The sequence below is a fragment of the Parambassis ranga genome, chromosome 5 (genome assembly GCF_900634625.1).
Source record: "Parambassis ranga chromosome 5, fParRan2.1, whole genome shotgun sequence".
NCBI lineage: Eukaryota > Metazoa > Chordata > Actinopteri > Ambassidae > Parambassis > Parambassis ranga.
This window is the reverse complement of record NC_041026.1, coordinates 19018598-19039465: the sequence shown is the minus strand read 5'-3', so window position 1 is coordinate 19039465 and position 20868 is coordinate 19018598. Positions and strand designations below refer to the sequence as shown.

Genomic DNA, 20868 nt, shown 5'->3' with positions numbered 1-20868 from the left:
ACACTTTTTGGTATAGGAGGGTAGTGTACACAACGTTTGTATATTTCCCAACTGCATAAACTATATCTATAGATGGAGTTTATCATTATTGTCATAACCAATAACAAAACTTGTAGCAAGCAGAGGCTGTTTAAATAAAGAAAATAAAAACATAAAAGACATACAAAATTACAAGGCAGGAATTATGGACAACATGGAGTCATAGTTCTTCCACCAAGTCCTGATAGATTCTGATTAGATTTATCATGGATCTCCTTAATAAGTGAACACTTGAGCCTGAGGCACCAGCTGACTGATGGATGTTTTTTTCTTATAATGGTTAATTCCCTGAAACAGAAATAACAGTTTGTGCATGTAATATTGGCTGTATTCCTTCCAAAAAATAGCCTTTTACTTTTTAGATTCAAAAGCCTCACAAATAAACATGCAGAGAAAATGATTAGTGTCTCTCTGATGTCTTTCTTCTGAGGTTATACACGCCTGCACCAGGGATGGTAATAGTGTTTGTGTTGACAGCTGTCCTTGATGTTTTAGGCTGCTGCTGGTCCAGTATCAGATCCTGAACACAGAACAACCTGCTGCATTTTGGCGGGCTGCGGTTCAGATGACGTATCCCTGTGTCACGGAGGAGGGAGGGGCAGCAGGAGGCCCGTGTTAGCAGCAGCGGTCAGGGAGCCGAGCGGAGGAGAGACGTCGCTGTTCAGGGGAAGAGTAGCGACTGAAACTTCACTGCCAAGATGTCCGACGAGGAGCAGGAGCAGACTATAGCCGAGGACCTGGTGGTCACCAAGTACAAGATGGGTGGTGACATTGCTAACCGTAAGTTAATGTGAAAGAGTAGCTTCTAATGCCTGGGTGGGACGACGTGCTCCTTTCGGCCCGTCGTACAACCAGCTAACGTCAGTTCCCCACACCAGCAGCCATGTGGTTTACATTCGAGGCACACATAATGCTATGCTAACTAGCCAGCTGGCAGGTGCAGCTGCTTCTGTTGTAACTGACGAGCCTGGCTAATGCTAGCTTCTCTACTGTTGCTATTCAAAGTGTTTTAAGGTTTTCCGGAAGTCGTTTGCCTGTCTGACTAACGTGGGATGCTAACTGACCTGCTAGCTCTGCTAAAACTGTTAAGCAAAGAGATAAGGAGGCAGCCACAGATGTGACTGCATGCTATGTTCTTATTATAGCTTTTATTTGTGTTGTGCTAACGTGACAGTGAGTCTGTAGTTACTGTTTGGAAATGAAAAAAAATGCAGAAATTTTAAAATCAGTCATTTTAAGTACACATTTTCATAACCAAGGGATTTAAAAAGTAATTGTGTATAAAGTATATTTTTTTGTGGGGGAAAATCCCCAGTCAAGTTCATTTCTACTGAGTTTTACTGGCTCTCTGCTTTGACATTGCCTAACAAGTAATCATAAAAGTGGAAAGATACTGCCATGCCATGTCACGGTGCCATGTATTAAACATCACAAATGACACTGCAGCTTACTTTCTCTGCTGTGGTGAAATCAGCTGTATGAAGAAGTGCAGTGAAGAAGAGGACAAACAGGTTGGTGGTATTGACCACACTAGTCTTCCCTGCAGACTGGGATGTTTATTACAAACTTGTCTTTTTGTGTAATACATACATATATATATATATATAATATATATATATATATATATATAAAAAACACGCCCTCAGTTGTGGGTTAATTGTTTTGATTGGCTTGTAGTATATTGTACCTTATCCACAATCCCCTCCACCAACACAAATTACACAATCACATATTGTGCTATTGTTCATCTAGCAAGATTTAGGAGGTGCTCTCAAGTGTTGTAACAAATACATTTGTAGATATCAATTATCATTAGTACTTGTGACAGGTGGAAGTGAATGATAAATGTTCGCAGTAGAGTAATTCTTTCTAAAGCTTTTGCAGTGTTTTGAGCCAGAATATCCGATATCTGCTGTCTTATCACTGTATTAATATTTAGTTAAAGCCCAGCAGGTAGATTCATTAATTACCCTCACACTTTCGTTAATCACACACCATTTGTTTTACCCAGAGGCTCTACGTCAGGTCATGGAAGCAGCCAAGCCTGGGGTGTCTGTGCTCAGCCTCTGTGAAATAGGTGACGCCTACATCATGGCTGAGACCGGAAAGGTCTTCAAGAAGGAGAAGGAGATGAAAAAAGGTGAGGCAGAGGTGATGCAAGTATGTTTGTGGATAAGGTGAGGTGGACTCATGAGGAAGAGTGGATGGCGTAGTGTTTGTGTGTCATTTCACACAGGCTTGAATAACAGCAGGGGTGTTTAAAAATAACTAACATGGTGGCAGAGTATGACTGTACAAGTTTATTAAGTGACCCACTTCCTCCATGCTTCTGTAGTTTTCTTGCTCAATTTGTGGATGATGTCCAAATGAAGACTTGGTGGTTCTCTTCTCCCTCTTCTAGGCATTGCCTTTCCTACCAGCGTCTCAGTCAATAACTGTGTTTGCCACTTCTCTCCCCTGAAGAGTGACCCTGACTACACACTTAAAGATGGGGATCTGGTCAAAATGTAGGCATCATGCTCTGCAATAATGTAACCCCCTCCTCCTCTCCCCATGTGTCTTGAGTCTCCCACTGTGTAGCCTTCCCTTCTGTCTGTGTGACATTTTGTCTTGTATGTGAGGGCTTCCTCTTTGGTGTTGATTGTCTGCTTCGTCACTGAGTTCTTGTCTTACTGTGTGGCAAACGACAAGTAAGGTTTTTCTTTAAGGTTTGATTTTGAAGTGATATGTTGGATCTTGGCCTTTAGAGAAGCTAAATCTGATATATCACTTAAACTTAGGGTAGGAGATTTTGAAAACTCAGTGAGAGTCAGCCAGATTTCGAAAGTAAACACACGCCCCTTTCTCTCGGAGCTCACCCTGAAGCCACGCCTCCCAATTACATGGACGCGCATTACCTAAAGACGAGCTGCAGTCTGTGACTTCAGCCATCATGCACATACCTCCCTGGTGCGCGCAGAGCAGGAAGAGAATGACAACCAGCCAATACTCCATGCAGGGTCGTCCCGGAGGATTTGCTGATGTTAGCATGATGTAGCTTCCACAGATGATTAATATTTTTCGTTTTAATGCGAAACTGCCGAACTAATTGGTTGCTATCGAATTGTAAAGAGAAGTTACACTAATTTAACAAAAAGTGCATCAGAATAAAATCTCCTACCCTACCTTTAAAGGAACTTGATTCATCTTAGTTGTTGTATTGCCACTAATGTCTCTGTCCCCTATCACATCTTGTCTGCTATATGTACACTTTCAATGTTGGTTTAAGTGTATTGTGATGTAGTTTCACACTAGAATTGTATGTTTTTCACTTTACACTCTCCTAACCTTTTGATTGGGAATGTCTGTTCAGTTTATTACAGCCTGTAATGCAATTGCCTTGAATTTACAATAAGTCCTTCACTGTATTCCAGCTGATGTACAGCCAAAGAAAAATCACCTTGGAATATATTGTCCATTTAATGGCCATAGCAGATTAAATTGTTTTATTTTTGTCTGACCTTCTTATTGTTTAGTCTTTATTGGTCTCATTTTCCAAAGTGGAGGGGTTTGACATTTTGTCTTTGGCAAGCTGATTTGATTGAATGGGTTTCGACAGCTGGATGGTAGCTAAACTTTAAATCTGAGAAATGACCATTCTTTGTTTTATTTCATACCGTCTTCCCTTTTTTATTTTGTATAGAGATCTTGGAGTTCATGTTGATGGCTTCATTGCCAATGTTGCACACAGCTTTGTTGTTGGAGCCAGTAAGGTGAGTGCTGCTTTAAAAAAATCAAATTTGTAGTCATGTCTTTTTGTCCTTTTGCTAGATTAATCCCACTGTTTTGTTCCTGCAGGATAACCCAGTCACAGGCCGCAAAGCTGATGTAGTCAAAGCTGCTCATCTGTGTGCAGAAGCAGCTCTACGACTTGTGAAACCCGGAAACCAGGTACATTATATCATGTTCCCACAGTGTTCTTGGGGTCAGCCATCATCATGAGATGGGGGTTTGACCATGTTGATGAATGTTTGGTTCCATTTAGTGTGTAGGTTGTTAAATGCGACTGCCTGACCTGTGAAGGATTTACTAAATGTGTCACCAGCTGTCACAAAGAGCGGCTTCCATGACAGCTGTCGTTAATACATTGAAAAATGTAATCTGCTGGAGTTTGGTTTGAACTTGAAAGAAACCTATGGCATGCAACTACAACTGAAGTGATTTGGCAGTGCACCTGCTTTTGGACCCTGCATGCTAGCAGAATTACCCTTGAAAGCTTGACACACAACTGTGCCGGTATTATTATTCTCACATACTCTGTTTGACTCAGCAGTCTCTGCTTTCCATTAGTCTACTCATAGTGAAATAACATGCTTGCTGTTATGCTGCTGTGCCATCCCTACTTAATATACTGCTGTGTTCATGTTTGAAACATCCACTTTCCTTTTTGGCTGTAAACACCTTCACTGTTCACAGCCGTACAACGTTCCCTCACCAATACCAGCCTGTGTAGGAGCGCTTACCTATGATCTTTTGCCGTTATTTTTGCTGCACAAAATAAATAATTTGTGTTATCACGGTGCTTTTATTCAGTGGAATGTTGTGGGCAGGTAAAGTTTATGTGAAAAACAAATCTTACACAAAAGGATTTGGGCTGGATCATATATGTTTTGGACATCGCGGTGCGGGCTACAAAGAATTTTGCGGGCCTCGAGTTTGACACAGGGTTTATAGCAAGCCATAATTAGGCACTTTGGAATAACATTTAAAAAGATGTAAACAATTCTAAACCTTTTTGTGGCTGTTTATTTGAAATTCCCACATTCTAAAGACATGCTTGTTAGGTCAGTCAATGACTCTAAATTGCCCTTAGTTGTGAGTGAATGCTTGTCTGTGTATTTTGCCCTGTGATGGACTGGTGACCTGTCCAGGGTGTACCCTGCCTCTCACCGGTAGATAGCTGGGATAGGCTCCAGCCCTGTCACCCTGCACTGCAGAAGGAAGTGAGTTCAGATGAAGGATGGATATTAAAATGCTGCATGTGTCTCTGCCTCTCAGAACACTCAAGTGACTGAAGCCTGGAACAAGATTGCAAAGTCGTTCAAATGCTCGCCTATTGAAGGTGAGTCTCTGTAGTGTGGGTGTTTTTGTGCACTCTCTCTTCAGATTTGTTCACTGAACAGGAAGACAATGACGGATAAATACAGATTGCACATGCAATATCACTTCTGTCTGCCTCTGTTCTCTAGGCATGCTGTCTCATCAGCTGAAGCAGCATGTCATAGATGGAGAGAAAACCATCATCCAGAACCCAACAGACCAGCAGAGGTACACTGGTGTTTTTAAGATAAGATAAAACTTTATCAATCCTGAAGGAAATTCTTGTGCCAGAGGTATCAAGTTACATTAAATGCAGTTAAGTACAGAGTGTAAGTGTCACTAAACCCCAATCAGAGTACAGTACACAGTATGAGCAAAAAATATGATGCATGGATATAAATATAGACCAGTGGAGGGAATGACAGTGGTGCATGGCATGATCTAGCTCTTCTCCTTACAGAAAGGGGAGGAGCTATACCGTCTGATGGCCACAGGCAGGAAGGACCTCCTGTGGCGTTCTGTGCTGCTCTTTTACCCTCATGTTGTTGAGACAAAAACATGTTTGAATTTGACTGGATGTTGTTTCCACTCTTCATCAGGAAGGACCATGAAAAAGCAGAGTTTGAGGTCCATGAAGTCTATGCCGTGGATGTTTTGGTCAGCACTGGAGAAGGAAAGGTCAGTGTTATTATCGTCTTTGTCTGCTTCCCCACTCTGCTCTTAATAATCATCATTGCAGCGTAAATACATTTGATCTGCTTTTAGGCCAGAGATGCAGGCCTTAGGACCACCATTTACAAGAGGGACCCCAGTAAACAGTATGGCTTGAAGATGAAGACCTCTCGTACATTCTTCAGTGAGGTGGAACGACGTTTTGATGCGATGCCCTTCACTCTTAGGTTGGAATGCCACTCTAATGAATATTAATGTACTTTGGCTTAAACGCCTGATGCTAAAATCCATTTCCCATCAGGGCTTTTGAGGATGAGGCCAAAGCCCGTCTCGGTGTAGTAGAGTGTGCCAAACATGAGTTGCTACAGCCCTTTAGTGTCCTGCATGAGAAGGAGGGTGAGTGTCAACCTCTCAGTTACACATCTTTGTTTGTTTCACCTTATATTTACCTCCACGCTTTCTGTCTGTCTGTATTTAGGAGAGTTTGTAGCTCAGTTTAAGTTCACAGTACTGCTGATGGCCAATGGGCCTCACAGAATCACCAACGGACCTTTTGACGCTGAGCTCTACAAGTCAGATCATGAAGTTCAGGATCCAGAGCTAAGGGTGAGGGTGTGAATTAAATAAAGGGTCCACAGACAGAAACTGACTGTGTAACGCATTCACTTTATACTGAAATCTCCCCTGTTCTGCAGACTTTACTTCAGAGCTCTGCAAGCCGTAAAACACAGAAGAAAAAGAAAAAGAAGGTAAGATTTTAGTACAGCAGAAAAAGGGGGGCCTGCATCCCCTGATACTGTGCTACCATATACTTCTCATCTTTATTGCATGTGTCCAGAGACAGATGCCACATAGTTACTTTAACATCACTCTCATTTATTGAGTTGTTCTTCTCTCCATATGCTACAGGCCTCAAAGACAGCAGAAAATGCAACTGGGCAGCCAACTGAGGTCACAGAAGCTGCAGAATAAAAACTGCCTTTCTACACACACGAGACCCCAAAAGGAACCAAGAGGAAACGGCAGACCTCCCAGCACTCTCTTCTGCCCATTTCACACTTAATACAGCCGATTTCACTAATTAAACATGTAAAATCATACAAATATTGGCATCAGTTGAATATTTTATATCCTTTACCTTATTAATGAAAAATACAATCCAATAATTTTTGCTTACCTAACAACAGTACAAAATAAAGGGTTTTTGCAATTAGATTTACATCTTTGAAAAAGCTGCCAAGTGGTAACCATGTAACTGGAGCTTTTTTATTTTAAAAATATATTGTTCCTGCTTCTGTTTGTAATGTTTGCTGCTGAATCTCACAGTGGGCCTAATGAGATATCAGCTGGCTTGAATGCTAACTGCCTGAAGGCTCTCTGTTGTCCAAAAAGACTCTGAATACTCTTACTTACTCTTACAGTCAAAACTACATAATTGAGTAAAATGTTAAAATAGGATTTTTCCATTGAATATGGTTTCAATTACCCTCCAATCATCATGACTTGTCCATATTTGTTTGGGTGAAACTACAGTGTTTTAACCATAGAAGATTTTTAAAGCAATAACGTAAGCAGAAGACTGAATGTTTTACAAGCTTGAAAACACTTGGAATCAGCTTGATGACTTTAGGGAACAAACTTGATACAGTAACTGCCATTGCCCCTGAATTTACTGAGAGTGTGTAAACTTGCTTTACTACGTCATTAGTCTTGTGAAGCATGATAATAAAACTGATCAAATTTTGGATCAGGTCCAGAGGTTAGTGTTGGGTCAGATGTGTCAACTCTGAAATATGTTGAAAAAGCAAGTTGTGCTTTGTTGCTCAATCAGTGGGCGAAGGAACTTTACATCTAATGAAATAAACATTTTCATACACTTCTGTTTTACTTTGTTGTTTCAGTATTTGAGGTGGATTTTGTGTTTAAGGAAACAATCAATTAAAGCATCACTTGATTTAGCAAAGTTATATACCACAAATTTCTCTATCAGACAAAAATTTTTAACCCATATAACTAATTCATGGCAACCAAAAACTGTCATGATGTGTGTATCCATGTGATAAAATATTTTGATTTAAAAGTATAACTAAAAAGGGGAAGCATCTCTGCCCAGTTAAATTGATTCTACAACAGATAAAGCTCCTATAAATAAATATCTTAAACCTTGAGATACTCAAGCAGATTTATCACTGACCCACACATAGGCCTACATTACATTTTTTTAAATAAGTGGTAAGAAGCCTCTCAGTCTTAACAAAACATCCTATATACAACCTATTTAATCATTATTAGTTGCCCTCGGCCTAAAAATATCACCTATAATATCGGTCTTGACCGGCCAGCACACGGACTTGACGATTTGGACTACATTTCCCTTCGAGTAGAAAAAACACAAATGGCGCTTGGTTGTGACGTCACCCTTCTATAAAAGCCGCTCACTTTTTTCGTCACATCCTCTTTCCGTTGCTCTTCTCGCTTTGAGGTGTGTGAGTCGTTTTGTTGCTAAGAGAATCCAAAACAATCGTTGAATTTTATCAACCATCTACAACTGCTGATCATTTATTTGTCTTCTTTTCACAGAAACTTCTCCACACGATGAGAGCCAAGGTAAGATAAATGGCCAATGTAATGAATTTTAGAGTTTCCTGCTCCACTCAAGGCTGCTAGCTAACATCTGAACTACAACGGTGGTGTTTCTGTGCACTGCGTTTGGCTAAATATTTCTTTTTATAGGCTATATGTCTGTACTTTCCAATCACTTTTCATTTAAGAGCTAATGTCTATACGCATAATAATGCAGTGTGTATATACTCAAAGTAATGCAAGTGCAAATGCTAGTAACAGGCCCGTTCTGGTGCGTGCTAAATTCACGCACCTCGTTGTTATAATGGAACACTCAATACTGCAGGGTGACTTGCTTTTAAATGTATTTCAGTGCTATTGTACTCTGCAAAGCAAAACTGCCGGTATATGCTTTACAAAAGGCATGTCGTCCATGAGTGGGAGAGCATAAAGATCATGCTTGGTCATACTGGACACTAATAAATGTCTTGTTTTTATCTTCTAGTGGAGGAAGAAGCGTATGCGCAGGTAAGAATTCGTAGTCAGTTTCTTCTACAACTCCCGTTTGTCAGCGGTTATTATCAATGGAGTTTAAAACCTGTTGGTGTACTTCAGATTGTAAGTGTGGATGAATGCTTAAAATGACATTAAAGTCATACAGTGCAGGAGCTCTGAATTTGCTTTACTTAAAATATAAATATATAAGGGAAAATATAAAGCACTCTTAGTTTTTCACAGCATGTGCAATTTAACATTGCTTAGTGATATTAAGTTTAGTATGTAAAGTATGGCCATAGACAGAATATGCATCTCAGCTGATCATTTGCACATGGATTTTAAAAAGATAGATGCTCACATCTCAAGTGAAATACCACGCTTGTTATAAATTAAAAAGCAAAATTTTTGCTAAGTATGTTGTCACTGTATTTATTGGCAGCAGTGACTGCCAGGGAGGTAGACTATGACAGACTAATCGGGGAAGTGCAACTGAAGGCAGGTTTAGAACTCAAACTGTGCTGCTAGAAATTTTTACATCTTGTTTTCTACTTGACTAAAGTGCTATATAAACTTTAAGTCGGTGTGAACGTTTTCCTGACAACTGTTTATTTTGAACAGGCTGAAGCGTAAAAGGAGAAAGATGAGGCAGAGGTCAAAGTAAGCCCTCATCCCTGCCAGCTGTGATCCCATCTGAGCCTTCCCAGATGACTGATGCTTGTGGATGAAGTGGATTGCATGGAGCTCCCATCGATGAAATAAAGGCCTTAATCCTGATTTCGGATGGCCACGCTTTACACAGCCATCTGTGGATGTCTGCCTGGAAGAGGGCAAAGATGGACAACATCAGAACTGCAGCTGCTTTGTTCATGGACCATAATACGTCTTATCTATTATGACTGTCACGTGGTGTATTGAACAATAAATAAACACTGTTCAAGTTTCCACAAGTTTCAGTCTAATTCTTGGATCTGATGTTGCAGGTTAAAGTCTGTGATCACACCTAAATTACAGTATGAAGGGAAGTGTTCAATTCAAGTGTATGAAGAGAAATTGATGCCTTATTTTTTTGGATCTAATGCAGAGTTCAGTTTTTGTAAACCTGCTTGGGTATACACAAATAACACAAAAAGTTGCTGGCCAAACAAGCTTCAACCAATAAGTTCAGTGAAAGCAATATTTCTGTCAACCCTTCAATTCTGCATGGTGTTTGAATAAATTGATTAAACATTGAGACAAATTTGAAAGTTGCAACTGTATAAGTGATCATTGCAATAATTATTCATTTAGGAAACAAATGTATAGAAACCTTAATTTTAAGAAAGCATATTATACCTAGGCCATTTTACGTGGTTCTCAGAATCAGAATTACTTTATACCTGAGGGGAAATTCCTTTTTTGTTGCAAATAGAAATCAAAGATAAATTGAAATATATAAATAAACATCTAAATCCCGAAATAGCATTTAAATCCCTGAGTTGTATCTAAAGAACATATTTACTACTGTATAAAAACCTTTACATAGTAAAGAGCATGTTCTTGGCTTTTATTTGTATTATATTGCTCTTATAATGCACTTTGAGATTTGCTATCAAATGTAAAGTGCATTGTAAATAAATTATTTGCAATTAATTTTATTTATAATTATTTTTGTGACAATTCTATGTACTATTTACTATTTATTGTAGTATATACATCTGTAGGGTTCTATACTCGACAGCACCTAAATAAATGTACGTTGCTCTCCAGTTTTCAAGTATATACACCTAAATTAAGTGATTTTTTTATATTTGGAATTTAAGAAATCTATGGAACATCTAGTACAAGTGCAAACGTTACAGATGAGGACATCAAGAGGTTTACATACCTGAGAAACTTGATGTCGATAGGGGGCGCTCAGGCTCTGTGTTAGCGCTACACAGTGAAGACACCGTAGAAGAAGAGTTCAGCATTGTAAACACAAGGATATGGCTGACGAGAGGGGTGGAGGTGAAGACATTAACGACAATATGGGGAACCAGCTACAGCTTTTACCGGGTAACAAATAAACTTGTCTAAAGTCTGCATAGTGTCTCAACCTGCAGAGCCTGTCTGTATCTGTCCCTCCTGCTAACAGCTAGCTAACGTGTCTGAACAACAGGCCAATGCTCAGTAATCTCATCCTGGACTGTCCCCGTGCTTTCGCTTTCTCTACCCTTTATTAAAATTATAATGTAACGGCGATATTTGGTTTAGGATACAATAAGACAGCTAGCCTCTCTGTGTCTCTGTAAACCTGTTGTTGTGCCATGGTAGACAATGAGGAGGAGGAAGAGGAGGATGACATGGAGACTGAAGACCGAGACAGTGAGGAAGCAGAAAAACCAAACATCATCACCTTTGACCCCAGTCTTCCCACATCACATGCTGTGAGTGATTCAGCACCTTCTTTCTTATCCTTGCTATTCCAACAGATCATATTTACATTTACTATTTACACTGCGTTGTAAAAAATAGTTGTGTAGTCAGTTGCCTGCAGTTTCTGTTGTCTTGGGTTGACGCTGATCCCTGTGTTGGCAGTACCTGGGTTCAGACATGGAGGAGTTTCATGGTCGTACGGTCCATGATGATGACAGCTGTCAGACCATTCCTGTGCTGCCACACACAGCTGTGATGCTGGTACCGGGCCAAACATTGCCTCTGCAGCTCTTCAGGCCACAGGAGGTCAGCATGATGAGGAGCGTCATTCAGAGAGACCGCACCTTTGCTGTGCTTGCACACAGGTGTGTGATACTGTCAGTGCCCTTTTATCTATTAATAATATTCACAGGACAGACAGGCTTTTATTTTGTGTGTCAGTAAAAAGAACGCACAATTGACACATTGTATACTTGTCATAATTGCTACAACTCAGCCTGTGAAAGCAACAGTATCATTCACTTTTTAATGTTGGAGTCTTCTAAAATCTGCAAAAAAGGATTATATGAAAGATTATCTTCTTTTAAGTAAACATGTTAACACAACACAGTGTTGACAGGGTTAGTAAAATCTGGGCATACACCAGAATGTTGAAAATAGAGAAAATGTTTGTAAGATGAACTAAAAGTTGTCAGCTATTGCTAAATTCATTTTAATTATTGTCTCCTGACATACATAATCCGGTTTAATTTCAAGAACGTAAACTGATTTGTCTCTGCAGTGATACAGGTGAGCCAGAGGCAGAGTTTGGAACAACAGCTGAAATCTATGCATACCGAGAGGAGCAGGAGTATGGCATTGAAACAGTCAAAGTGAAGGCTATAGGGAGACAAAGATTCAAGGTCCATGAGATAAGAACTCAAGCAGACGGGTAAGTTCAAATTGCCTCATAAAGCATTAAATCAAAGGTCAATAATTAAGGCTTGGTGTCACATGCTGCCTCTAATGTGTGTGACCACAGATGAAGAATGTAGCATCTAAACATATGAGTTAGAACCATGAGCAGTAGCAGTAGTTAAATCCAGCTGAGAAAACAGTAGTTTATTATACATCATGTTCTGGTGCTCACAGAGTCCATCAGTGATTGTCTGCAGGCATCAATTCCCTGTAGGTTTTGACAACTGGAACTCTCTAATTAACCACATACTTAACTCATCAGCACTGTGAACGGGTTTCTATAAGCTCAGAATCTAAAGAGAATCATTGCTACGAGTCATTTTTTTGGATGTATATTGGGGTGGCTGATGAGTTTGTAGCCAATGATACATGGATTAAAATGATTCAAGCAGTGATCCTGAAGTTCACAGCTAGAGGGCAGACTAGCTCTTTGTACAGTTACCTTCAATAGATGAGCTAAAGTGTGTTTTCAAATTCAACTTGTTTCTCTCTTGCGTCACAAACTGGCATCAAATTGCAATGAGGAGAGAGACTGTGCAAGAGAGCCAAATGCCCAGGAAACTGTATCATATCAACTAGTTGGCAGCTGCTGCTGAGGTTAGCCAGGAGACCATTTTATTACATTTGTAATATGAGATTTTCTCCTCTTGTGCTAATTTTGTCAAATTGAATTTTATAAACAAATCAAAAGACAAACCATGCCACACAAGATTTAGCATAATTTATTAGCGACAATCTGTTGTAACTTTTTGTGGTCTTCATGTGTTGTAGTGCTTGCTCCTGTGAAACAAAGACATTGAACATGGCATTACAGCATCAGATTAATGCTGAGACTTTTGAGACTAAATTATAGCAGTGAGCATTCTTTGTGCTTCCTCCTGCTGCAGGATAAACCGTTTATAAAGAAAAAGCTGCCTACTTTTGTGTTACAGTCATGCTATAGATCATGCTTACCTACATCCTCGTCTGCCCAGGAAATCAGTGAGGTCTACAGTACATAAAACTAGGGCTTTATTTAGACACATTTCCTTCTTGGGATCTAGTTGTTGTTACATAACGCACACAAATTGGTTGCTGTAATCCCATTGTCCTGCTATTGTGCCTCTAACAAGTGCAACATTGGAGCTATCACTCTTCTACATGGGAAGTGCCCTGTTTCCATGTCTGATAAATAAAAGAATAATACTTAATATACTTAGCAGTGCATATTGTCTTAGAGGATTGAACTGTAACCGTATGTTCTGATGTTACAGCTATGACACGTTTGGGCACATCTGAAGATATTTATATTCCTCACATGGTTTTGTTTGTGTGTCTGAGCTCCAGAAAGATGAAAGCACTGTGAATGAGGAGCTGCCAACAGAGAAAGTACATGGCTAGAACCCTTTTAATGATCATCTCACATTTGCAAACATCCTGTCATACACTTTATAACATTTGGCCAGCACATCATTTGTTTAATCCGTTATTCATCTGCTCAGTTTCACTCATCCTCTGCTGGCATCTTTCATGTTTCCGTTCCTTTGTTCCCCTCAGGATCAGGCAGGCCAAAGTACAGATCCTTCCAGAACGAATCCTTCCAGATCCACTGTCTGCTGTGCGGCTAACACCCCTGTCCAGGCTCCACATGCACCCCTCCTCCAAACCCAAGACCCAGAGCTGCAAACAGGCTCAGTGCTGGTGGAGCAACTATCAACAGGTCAGATACTTACATGTACACATACAAAATATGTATATATGAGTATGCTTTGCCTTTTTTCTTTTGTAGTTTTAAATCTAGAAAGACATTAAAATTCCATAATAATGATAAGGTGGCCACATCTAAACCAAGATCACATTGTCTAATTTTGTTAAGATTTTCTGTATACTTAGACAAGGGTTCAACAAAAACAAATGACATAGAAGCTATTTAGCTATTTTCACAGGTCCAGATGTTGTCCAGAGTCACCCTTTTGCATGTGCAGCTCGTAGAGGACATTGTCTTTTGCAGGCATTTTTCTACCTGCAGGAAATAATGTGTTTGGTTTGGGTTAGGCATGGCTGGAGCGTGCAGGAGGAGAACTCTTTGGTGATGATGATCTGCACTATGTGTTTGAAAGAACAACAAACAACATAAACAAAAAGAAACCATTTTCGTCACATAAGAAAAATAAGTACATACCAACTCTTGTCACACCAGATTTGCTGTAAATGTTTGAAATGCCATTAGTGGATGACATGTATGAAGCTGTATGCTCTTTGTATTTTCAGTGGCTAAGATCATCACATATAATTGTATAATTGTTTTTTTTAGTTCCTGTCAACCTCAGAGGGAGGAGAAACTGTGCAGAGAAAGTGGATGCTTCAGTGAAAATTCATCATCAAAATGTAAATTTCATTCACTCATTATTTGTGTTTATTACAGAGGAAGTTTCACTGTGCCAGTCTGACGCCATGGCCAACCTGGGTCTATGCACTCTATGACTCTGTGAGTACTGCCGCCCATGTGCACAAGTTGGAATTTCCTCCATATGTAAACATTGCATACAAGTAAATGTAAACCATGATTTGTCTGCTTCCTGTGGATCACCTGTCAGGAGTTGCTCATGAAAAGAGTTAAGAAACAGCTCCATGAATGGGATGAGAATCTGAAGGACGACTCCCTCCCTACCAATGCCGTAGGTCAGTTTATTACAGATGGATTACAAACTCTCCTACACGTGCATGTAGGTCTTGTGTGTATACTTTCTGGGCTTTCTTCGGTTCCTTCATTACATCCCCTCTCCTTCTCTTCTGTCTGTTTTCTGTCAGATTTCTCTTACAGAGTGGCGGCTTGTCTGCCTATAGATGATGCTCTGCGGCTCCAGCTGCTAAAGATTGGCAGCGCCATCCAGAGACTTCGCTGTGAGTTGGACATCATGGACCGGGTATGCACTGTTCACCATTAGCCTCGCTGCCACACTGCTTCTCCGTCCCAGCAGCTTAAGACTAATTTCACGGTGTGATAAGATCCAGGGTCCCTACCTGCTTGTCTGCTTTTCCCTCTGATGTTCTTTGGTGTATAACCATGCCTGACGCAGACTGACTGATGTGTTGTTGTTGCAGTAATTTAATCCAGAGTTGATCTTCACAATCATAATTATTTAGCACCAGCAAACATGTAGATGCTAACAATGTTTTTTTTTATAGGCCTGTAGTCAGTGTACACATTAGACAGTTTGGGGCCAGACTGGAGACTGCGGACAATCCAGAGGCAATTCCTTATTTAACTTGCCTTTCTCACCTCTCTGCTGAAATCCATTAAACATAAACAGAACAAAGCAGCCTGGCCTCTGCTATCCTGGTTTAACTCAGGCCTGTATGCGTCAGGTAAATCATGAGCTGCATTTAGCAATGCTTTTGGCATTGGGAGGAAAATGTCCAGGCTGAAACATATCTACAGCTATTTAAAGAATTGCTGTACAATTCGGTAAAAAACCTGTATGCAGCCTTCTGGATGAATTGTAAGCATTAAGTGATCCCAAAACTTTTTAATAACACCATCATAAGGTTATATTTTCATCAAAGAAACAAAACCCATAAACCAAAGCATAAGCCTTGATCAGGCCCTAGCATATGTTATGATTATTCTGCACTAGGCTTAACCCTGATGAGTGCGTTTTAAATGCCAAAATGTATATCACACAGAAGGACAAGGTTACAAATGAAAGTTATATAATCTGATAGTTAATTTAAAAAGTCAAACACACCATGTCTAATCCACCAGCAGACGTGGGATGTGTGAAGCGCTTCTTAAATGTGTCGGCCCATTATCTGCTTTTTCCTTCACTACAGTTCAGGATAATAACAGGGTGATTATTCTGATTCCGGTTCCTAATGGACTGGCTCACTGAAATGTCTTTAATATGTGTGTGGCTCTTGTAGAAGCATGAATTGAGGGTGATTATTATAGCATCCAGACTGAAGACAGTTTGTGTTTAGTATATTTGTCATGTACATTATATGTCCTGTTATTAAGTCTTTATATCCTCTCCTCCTCAGTGCACATCACTGTGCTGTAAGCAGTGCCAGGACACAGAAATCACCACAAAAAATGAGATCTTCAGGTGAGACCTAAGAAATATTCATCCTGCAGTTTTTAAATGTCCCATATTTTGAACCAGCTTATCCCCTTATGACATCACAAGAGGTTGCAAAGCTGAATGGTTCATTCACATACTGTTTTGATGTGTAAAAGAAGGAATGAGGAGACGGACTTTTCTCATATATTGTGGGTCTCTGAGGCAACAGGGTGATTAAGGTAGAAAACATGTGTCTGTCCTCTCTGCAGATTAAGTTTCTCTGCAGCAGCTGGGATAAGATTTTTTTTGTATTGACTTTCTCTAGTGTAATTGCTGTAATTATTAACACAACAAAATGGAGTCCAGATAGGCTGTCTGTCTGACAATTGCGTATAGTCTGGAGGTTACATCATGAATAAAAGCTCTACACCTCCACACATGTCCCGATCCGATTATTTTTTAACTCATTGTGTAACGTTTACGTGATGTTCTGAGCAGACCACGGTCAGCTCGCTGTCTGCGTCGCCACGGTGCGTCACAGCGCTGCAGGGCTTGGACGTTACAGCGACACAGAGAGCTCTGAAGCTGCACAACAGCGTTTCAACACTTTGCCACAATTCACCACGACACTAAACATGCTCATGTATAGAACCTGCTCTCAGAGACAGTCCGCGTTGTACGAGTGAAGTTCTCTGCCTTCTCACTGGCGGCACTCGCTGCAGCGCCACCCAGTCTAGTCCTCTTGCCCAGTCCTCTTGTGCCATCTCTGCTATCAGTTTCTATGTGTTTCTGTCTACATGGTGGCATTTGTAAAATTCACTGCAGCTGTCTGCAGCGGCCTGATGCGCATGCACACACGCAAACGCGTGCGCACACAAGCACATGTGCATACAGGTGAGCCCACTCCCAGAGAGTGGTGTTGTTTGGCTCTCTGTTGCTCATGACGTGCTGGTTGGTTTGACTTAACTCCATTGACTATGCTCAGATAAGCCATGGTAATAGGCCTACCACTACTCATAATAATAATATCAACATCATCATCATCATATCATTAATAATAACAATAATAATAATAATAAAGTTGATGATTGAGGGCCTTTCCAGTGTTAAATGTTCTTTAGAAATTAAAGTTTATTGATCTTATGGAGAATCTTGAAAGTATCGGATCGGGACTCGGTATCGGCAGATACTCAAAATCAAATGACTCGGACTCGGACTCAAAGGCAAAAAAACCTGATCGGGACATCCCTACAAAAAACCCTGAAGACTGAACAGTCCAAACCCTAGCTGTACCTTTATGAGAAAAGTGCATTAACTGTTTTTTATCCACTTATTAGTATGAATGAGTCATTGTGTGTAATATGATTTCTGAGTGAAAGAAGTTATGAACTGTGTAAGAACGCGCCCCCTGTCCAATAAAAGTACTCACTGCAGGTAACTAGCTAATGCAGTGTAATTTAAGGGCCCAAACTAGAAGCGCAACTAGAGCACATCAGACATTTACACAATACTATTTACAAAATACTGAGTGTGATTTATAGTGTGAAGTTGTGTGTATGATGGTTACATAATGATTTTGAGAGAATAGACTGATATGGAGTGGGTTTTAGGGCCTGTCTTAAAGGGACAATTCATCACACTTGAAGGTAAAGGTTGTCAGTTGTAATGATGTTGCTTGGTATACAGTATGTTGTTACAGGAACCAGCATGCATTGCGTCTCAGCACTTATCTTTATAAAGCATTTTGAGCTGTGTGCTGGCCAGCTCTGTGTACAAGTGTCTAAAATAATGTTGGACTAGAAAACCGAAAACATTTGGTCCTGTGGGTACTGACTATTTCCAGTTAACCTCCAGCACACCCTTTTTTGTTGTTGTTCAAACTATATCCTAAATTCATATAGTTCTTTTAGTTCATCAATAAAATCATGTTTTGATAAGGAAACCTTACCTTTTAGCTTTTTAAAGCAGTTTTTTGTATATTGATAATATCTGAAAGAATACAGATTTGACACTGCTGGGCTCTGCAGCATCAGGTGGGCTCAGAGAGCCAGCAGAATTTAAATGTTCACTTTAGTTATTGTAGGCCATTTGGCTCATTTTATACCTTTAATGGAGTCTCCACTTAGTCTCTTTTCAGTTCTGAGGTTTTATTTTTGGCTGAACAGAGCACACAGTTGATGACATCTTCCATCTGCCTCCTCTCTCTGCAGCCTGTCTCTGTACGGCCCCATGGCTGCATACGTCAACCCTCACGGTTACGTTCACGAAACCTTGACTGTCTACAAAGCCAACAACCTCAACCTGGTCGGCAGGCCATCCACACTGCACAGCTGGTTTCCAGGGTAACTCCGCTACACTCATGACATTCAGGCCCCTCTCTCTGAGACCTTCCATCTTAAGTCTCATGCCTCATACTGTATCTGCCTCAGCTGTAAGCCATAGTAACACTGGCCAGCACCTCCATTAACAGTCTGTGACGTCATGTTTAAAAGTAGGGCATCTCTTCCTGTCAAGTTAGAGATTTAGGGTCATTGTGTAACAGGGTCTGTGTGGAGAGCAGCAGGGGAGCGAAAGCTGTGAAAGCCTTGTGGTAAATTGAAGCTCTCGTTTAATAACCTAACACCTTGGTTGATTTCCTGTCATGTAATAGATTATAAAGGTTATTATACCATCACTGGTGTCTTTCTTGAGACTCGGGAAGATGCTTCTTTTTTTTTGTATTGTACAAACCACTCCAAAGTGATTTCTGGAGTGGTTTGTTTTTGCTGGGAACCTGATCCAACCTGGATCTGACCCGCTGCAAACTGTACTCACAAACAGGTCTAACAGCAGCCAATGAGAGGCTGGATGAGCAGTTACAGAGCACTGACACAGACTGTTTGGTGCCTGTAGTATGTACATTTTGTTACGTAAAAGGAGCACTTCTACCACTGTATACATATGTTCATGGTTTACTGAGTGGCTTACCTCTGCTGAGCTGATCTGGTGATCAGTACACACACATAGGTCAAATATACAAGAACAAATATTTTTGTACATTTGTACGAAGGATAAAAAAAAAGCTAAAAATTCGTATGTAAAACATAAACTTTTAATATTTTTGTAAGTGTCATGTTGCCTGCTCATTCCTTCCGGATTATCAAATGAGAGCGAGGTAACAGATGCTATTTTAGTATTTTAGTTAAACTGTATTTATACATATTAAAAGTTGTGTTCCCTTCTTTTCCCTCAGTTACGCCTGGACGATTGCTCAGTGCCGAAGCTGTGGGTCTCACATGGGTTGGAAGTTTACAGCCACAAAGAAGGACTTATCTCCACCTCGTTTCTGGGGTCTGACGCGTTCAGCCATGCTCCCTCGTATCCCACAGGGTGATGGTGAGGAGGGGAGAGATGGCTCTCGCCTCTTCTGCCTGTGATGTCAGACCATCCGTTCTCTTCATTCAAAAAGCCCTGCGAACCTCCCCAACCTGGATCTTTGGCTATGATTACATCACACCGCCTCTCACCTCCTGGCAGCAAAAATCCATCATATTAGTGGAAAGGTCATTCTGCCTCAAAATGGCAGCCTAAGAGCAGATATGAACAGGCTGGATGTAGTGATTGTTCATAAAACGTAAAGGCTGTGGCGATGCTGAGTGCGAGAGTCAGGAAGGAGTGGCAGATTTGACCGACTGGTTCTGTGACATATTGTTAACATCCCAGCATGCAGCTCCCTGATCTGCACCCCTGTCCAGCTGTTTTCAGGCTCACACAAACACACAAACAGTATGCTGAATGCATAAAGCTTTTTTACCTTCAGTCTGACTGCATGACCTATAGGCCACTTAAGCTGTTTAAAAAATCACATACAGTAACTTTTGGTGTTATTTCAGCTGCCATAGATAGTGGAGGAAACAGTTTGAATGAAAATAGAAATCTGTCCTGATCGGGGATATTTTGAACTGTGGGATTAAAGTGGATGTATTTTTGTATGCGGGTAGATTGGAAATTAATTGAACTTCTCATTGATGTGTGGAGAAACGGTCCACTGTATAATCACAGCAGATTTTCTATGTTGTAAACAAATGTGGTGACAACAATGACCATATACCTGATATAATCTGTGTCTGTTCTGTATTCAGCAGAGGCTTGTGTCCCATCTGATGATATGCTTCAGGAAATTTTCTCTGTTTGGTTGCACATTGAGAATGTACCGGTGCCTCTGTTTTATTGAAAGTCAAAGCTGATAAAGATGGAGCAAGAGGAGCATTTACCCTTCTTCTTTGTGTTCATGCAATGTGGCATATATTAGTGTGCCTGCTCCATCTCCGTGTCTCTGAAAGATACAGGATTATAAATGATGAAAAAGTCATTTGTTTCTCTTTTGTTGTTTGTTTTCAAGATTTTACTTGCAATTTTGTTGCAAGGTGCTGGTTTGTAATGTAACTGAGGAAGGGTTTGTAGTGTAAGATGATAGTTTATAGACTTATTTCTCTTCATGCCACTGAGAGCTGTTACATAAGTGATTGAACGCAATAAGAGACCATCTGTAGTTTGTCTAAGGACAAATTCATTTTGTCTACATTTTTTTTATTTTTTTGCTGAGAGATGATTCATATCACACTCATATCTGTGGGATAAATACTGT

At 40.3% G+C, this 20868-nt stretch overlaps 2 protein-coding genes and 1 long non-coding RNA gene across 3 annotated transcripts; all 3 read left to right on the top strand.

Annotated features, from left to right (window-relative positions):
- The first annotated feature begins 620 nt into the window (after window positions 1–620).
- pa2g4a (proliferation-associated 2G4, a) lies at window positions 621–6894 on the top strand. Its single transcript, XM_028407059.1, has 13 exons — window positions 621–819; window positions 2051–2179; window positions 2441–2546; window positions 3722–3791; window positions 3877–3969; window positions 5077–5140; window positions 5268–5346; window positions 5718–5796; window positions 5884–6017; window positions 6092–6186; window positions 6269–6396; window positions 6486–6539; window positions 6700–6894. The coding sequence occupies exons 1-13, from the start codon at window positions 738–740 to the stop codon at window positions 6760–6762; spliced, it is 1176 nt and encodes a 391-aa protein (XP_028262860.1). The 5' UTR covers window positions 621–737; the 3' UTR covers window positions 6763–6894.
- Window positions 6895–8219: 1325 nt separating this feature from the next.
- On the top strand, window positions 8220–9792 carry LOC114436204 (uncharacterized). The gene is made up of 4 exons (XR_003670680.1): window positions 8220–8272; window positions 8371–8397; window positions 8858–8880; window positions 9469–9792. It is a non-coding gene; the product is annotated as an uncharacterized LOC114436204 (long non-coding RNA).
- Window positions 9793–10773: 981 nt separating this feature from the next.
- On the top strand, window positions 10774–20592 carry crbn (cereblon). Its single transcript, XM_028407134.1, has 11 exons — window positions 10774–10884; window positions 11143–11255; window positions 11407–11609; window positions 12026–12175; window positions 13738–13900; window positions 14606–14668; window positions 14778–14862; window positions 14992–15107; window positions 16222–16286; window positions 18452–18583; window positions 19474–20592. Exons 1-11 carry the CDS (start codon window positions 10815–10817, stop codon window positions 19655–19657), a joined length of 1344 nt encoding a protein of 447 aa, XP_028262935.1. The 5' UTR covers window positions 10774–10814; the 3' UTR covers window positions 19658–20592.
- The last annotated feature ends 276 nt before the right edge of the window (window positions 20593–20868 follow it).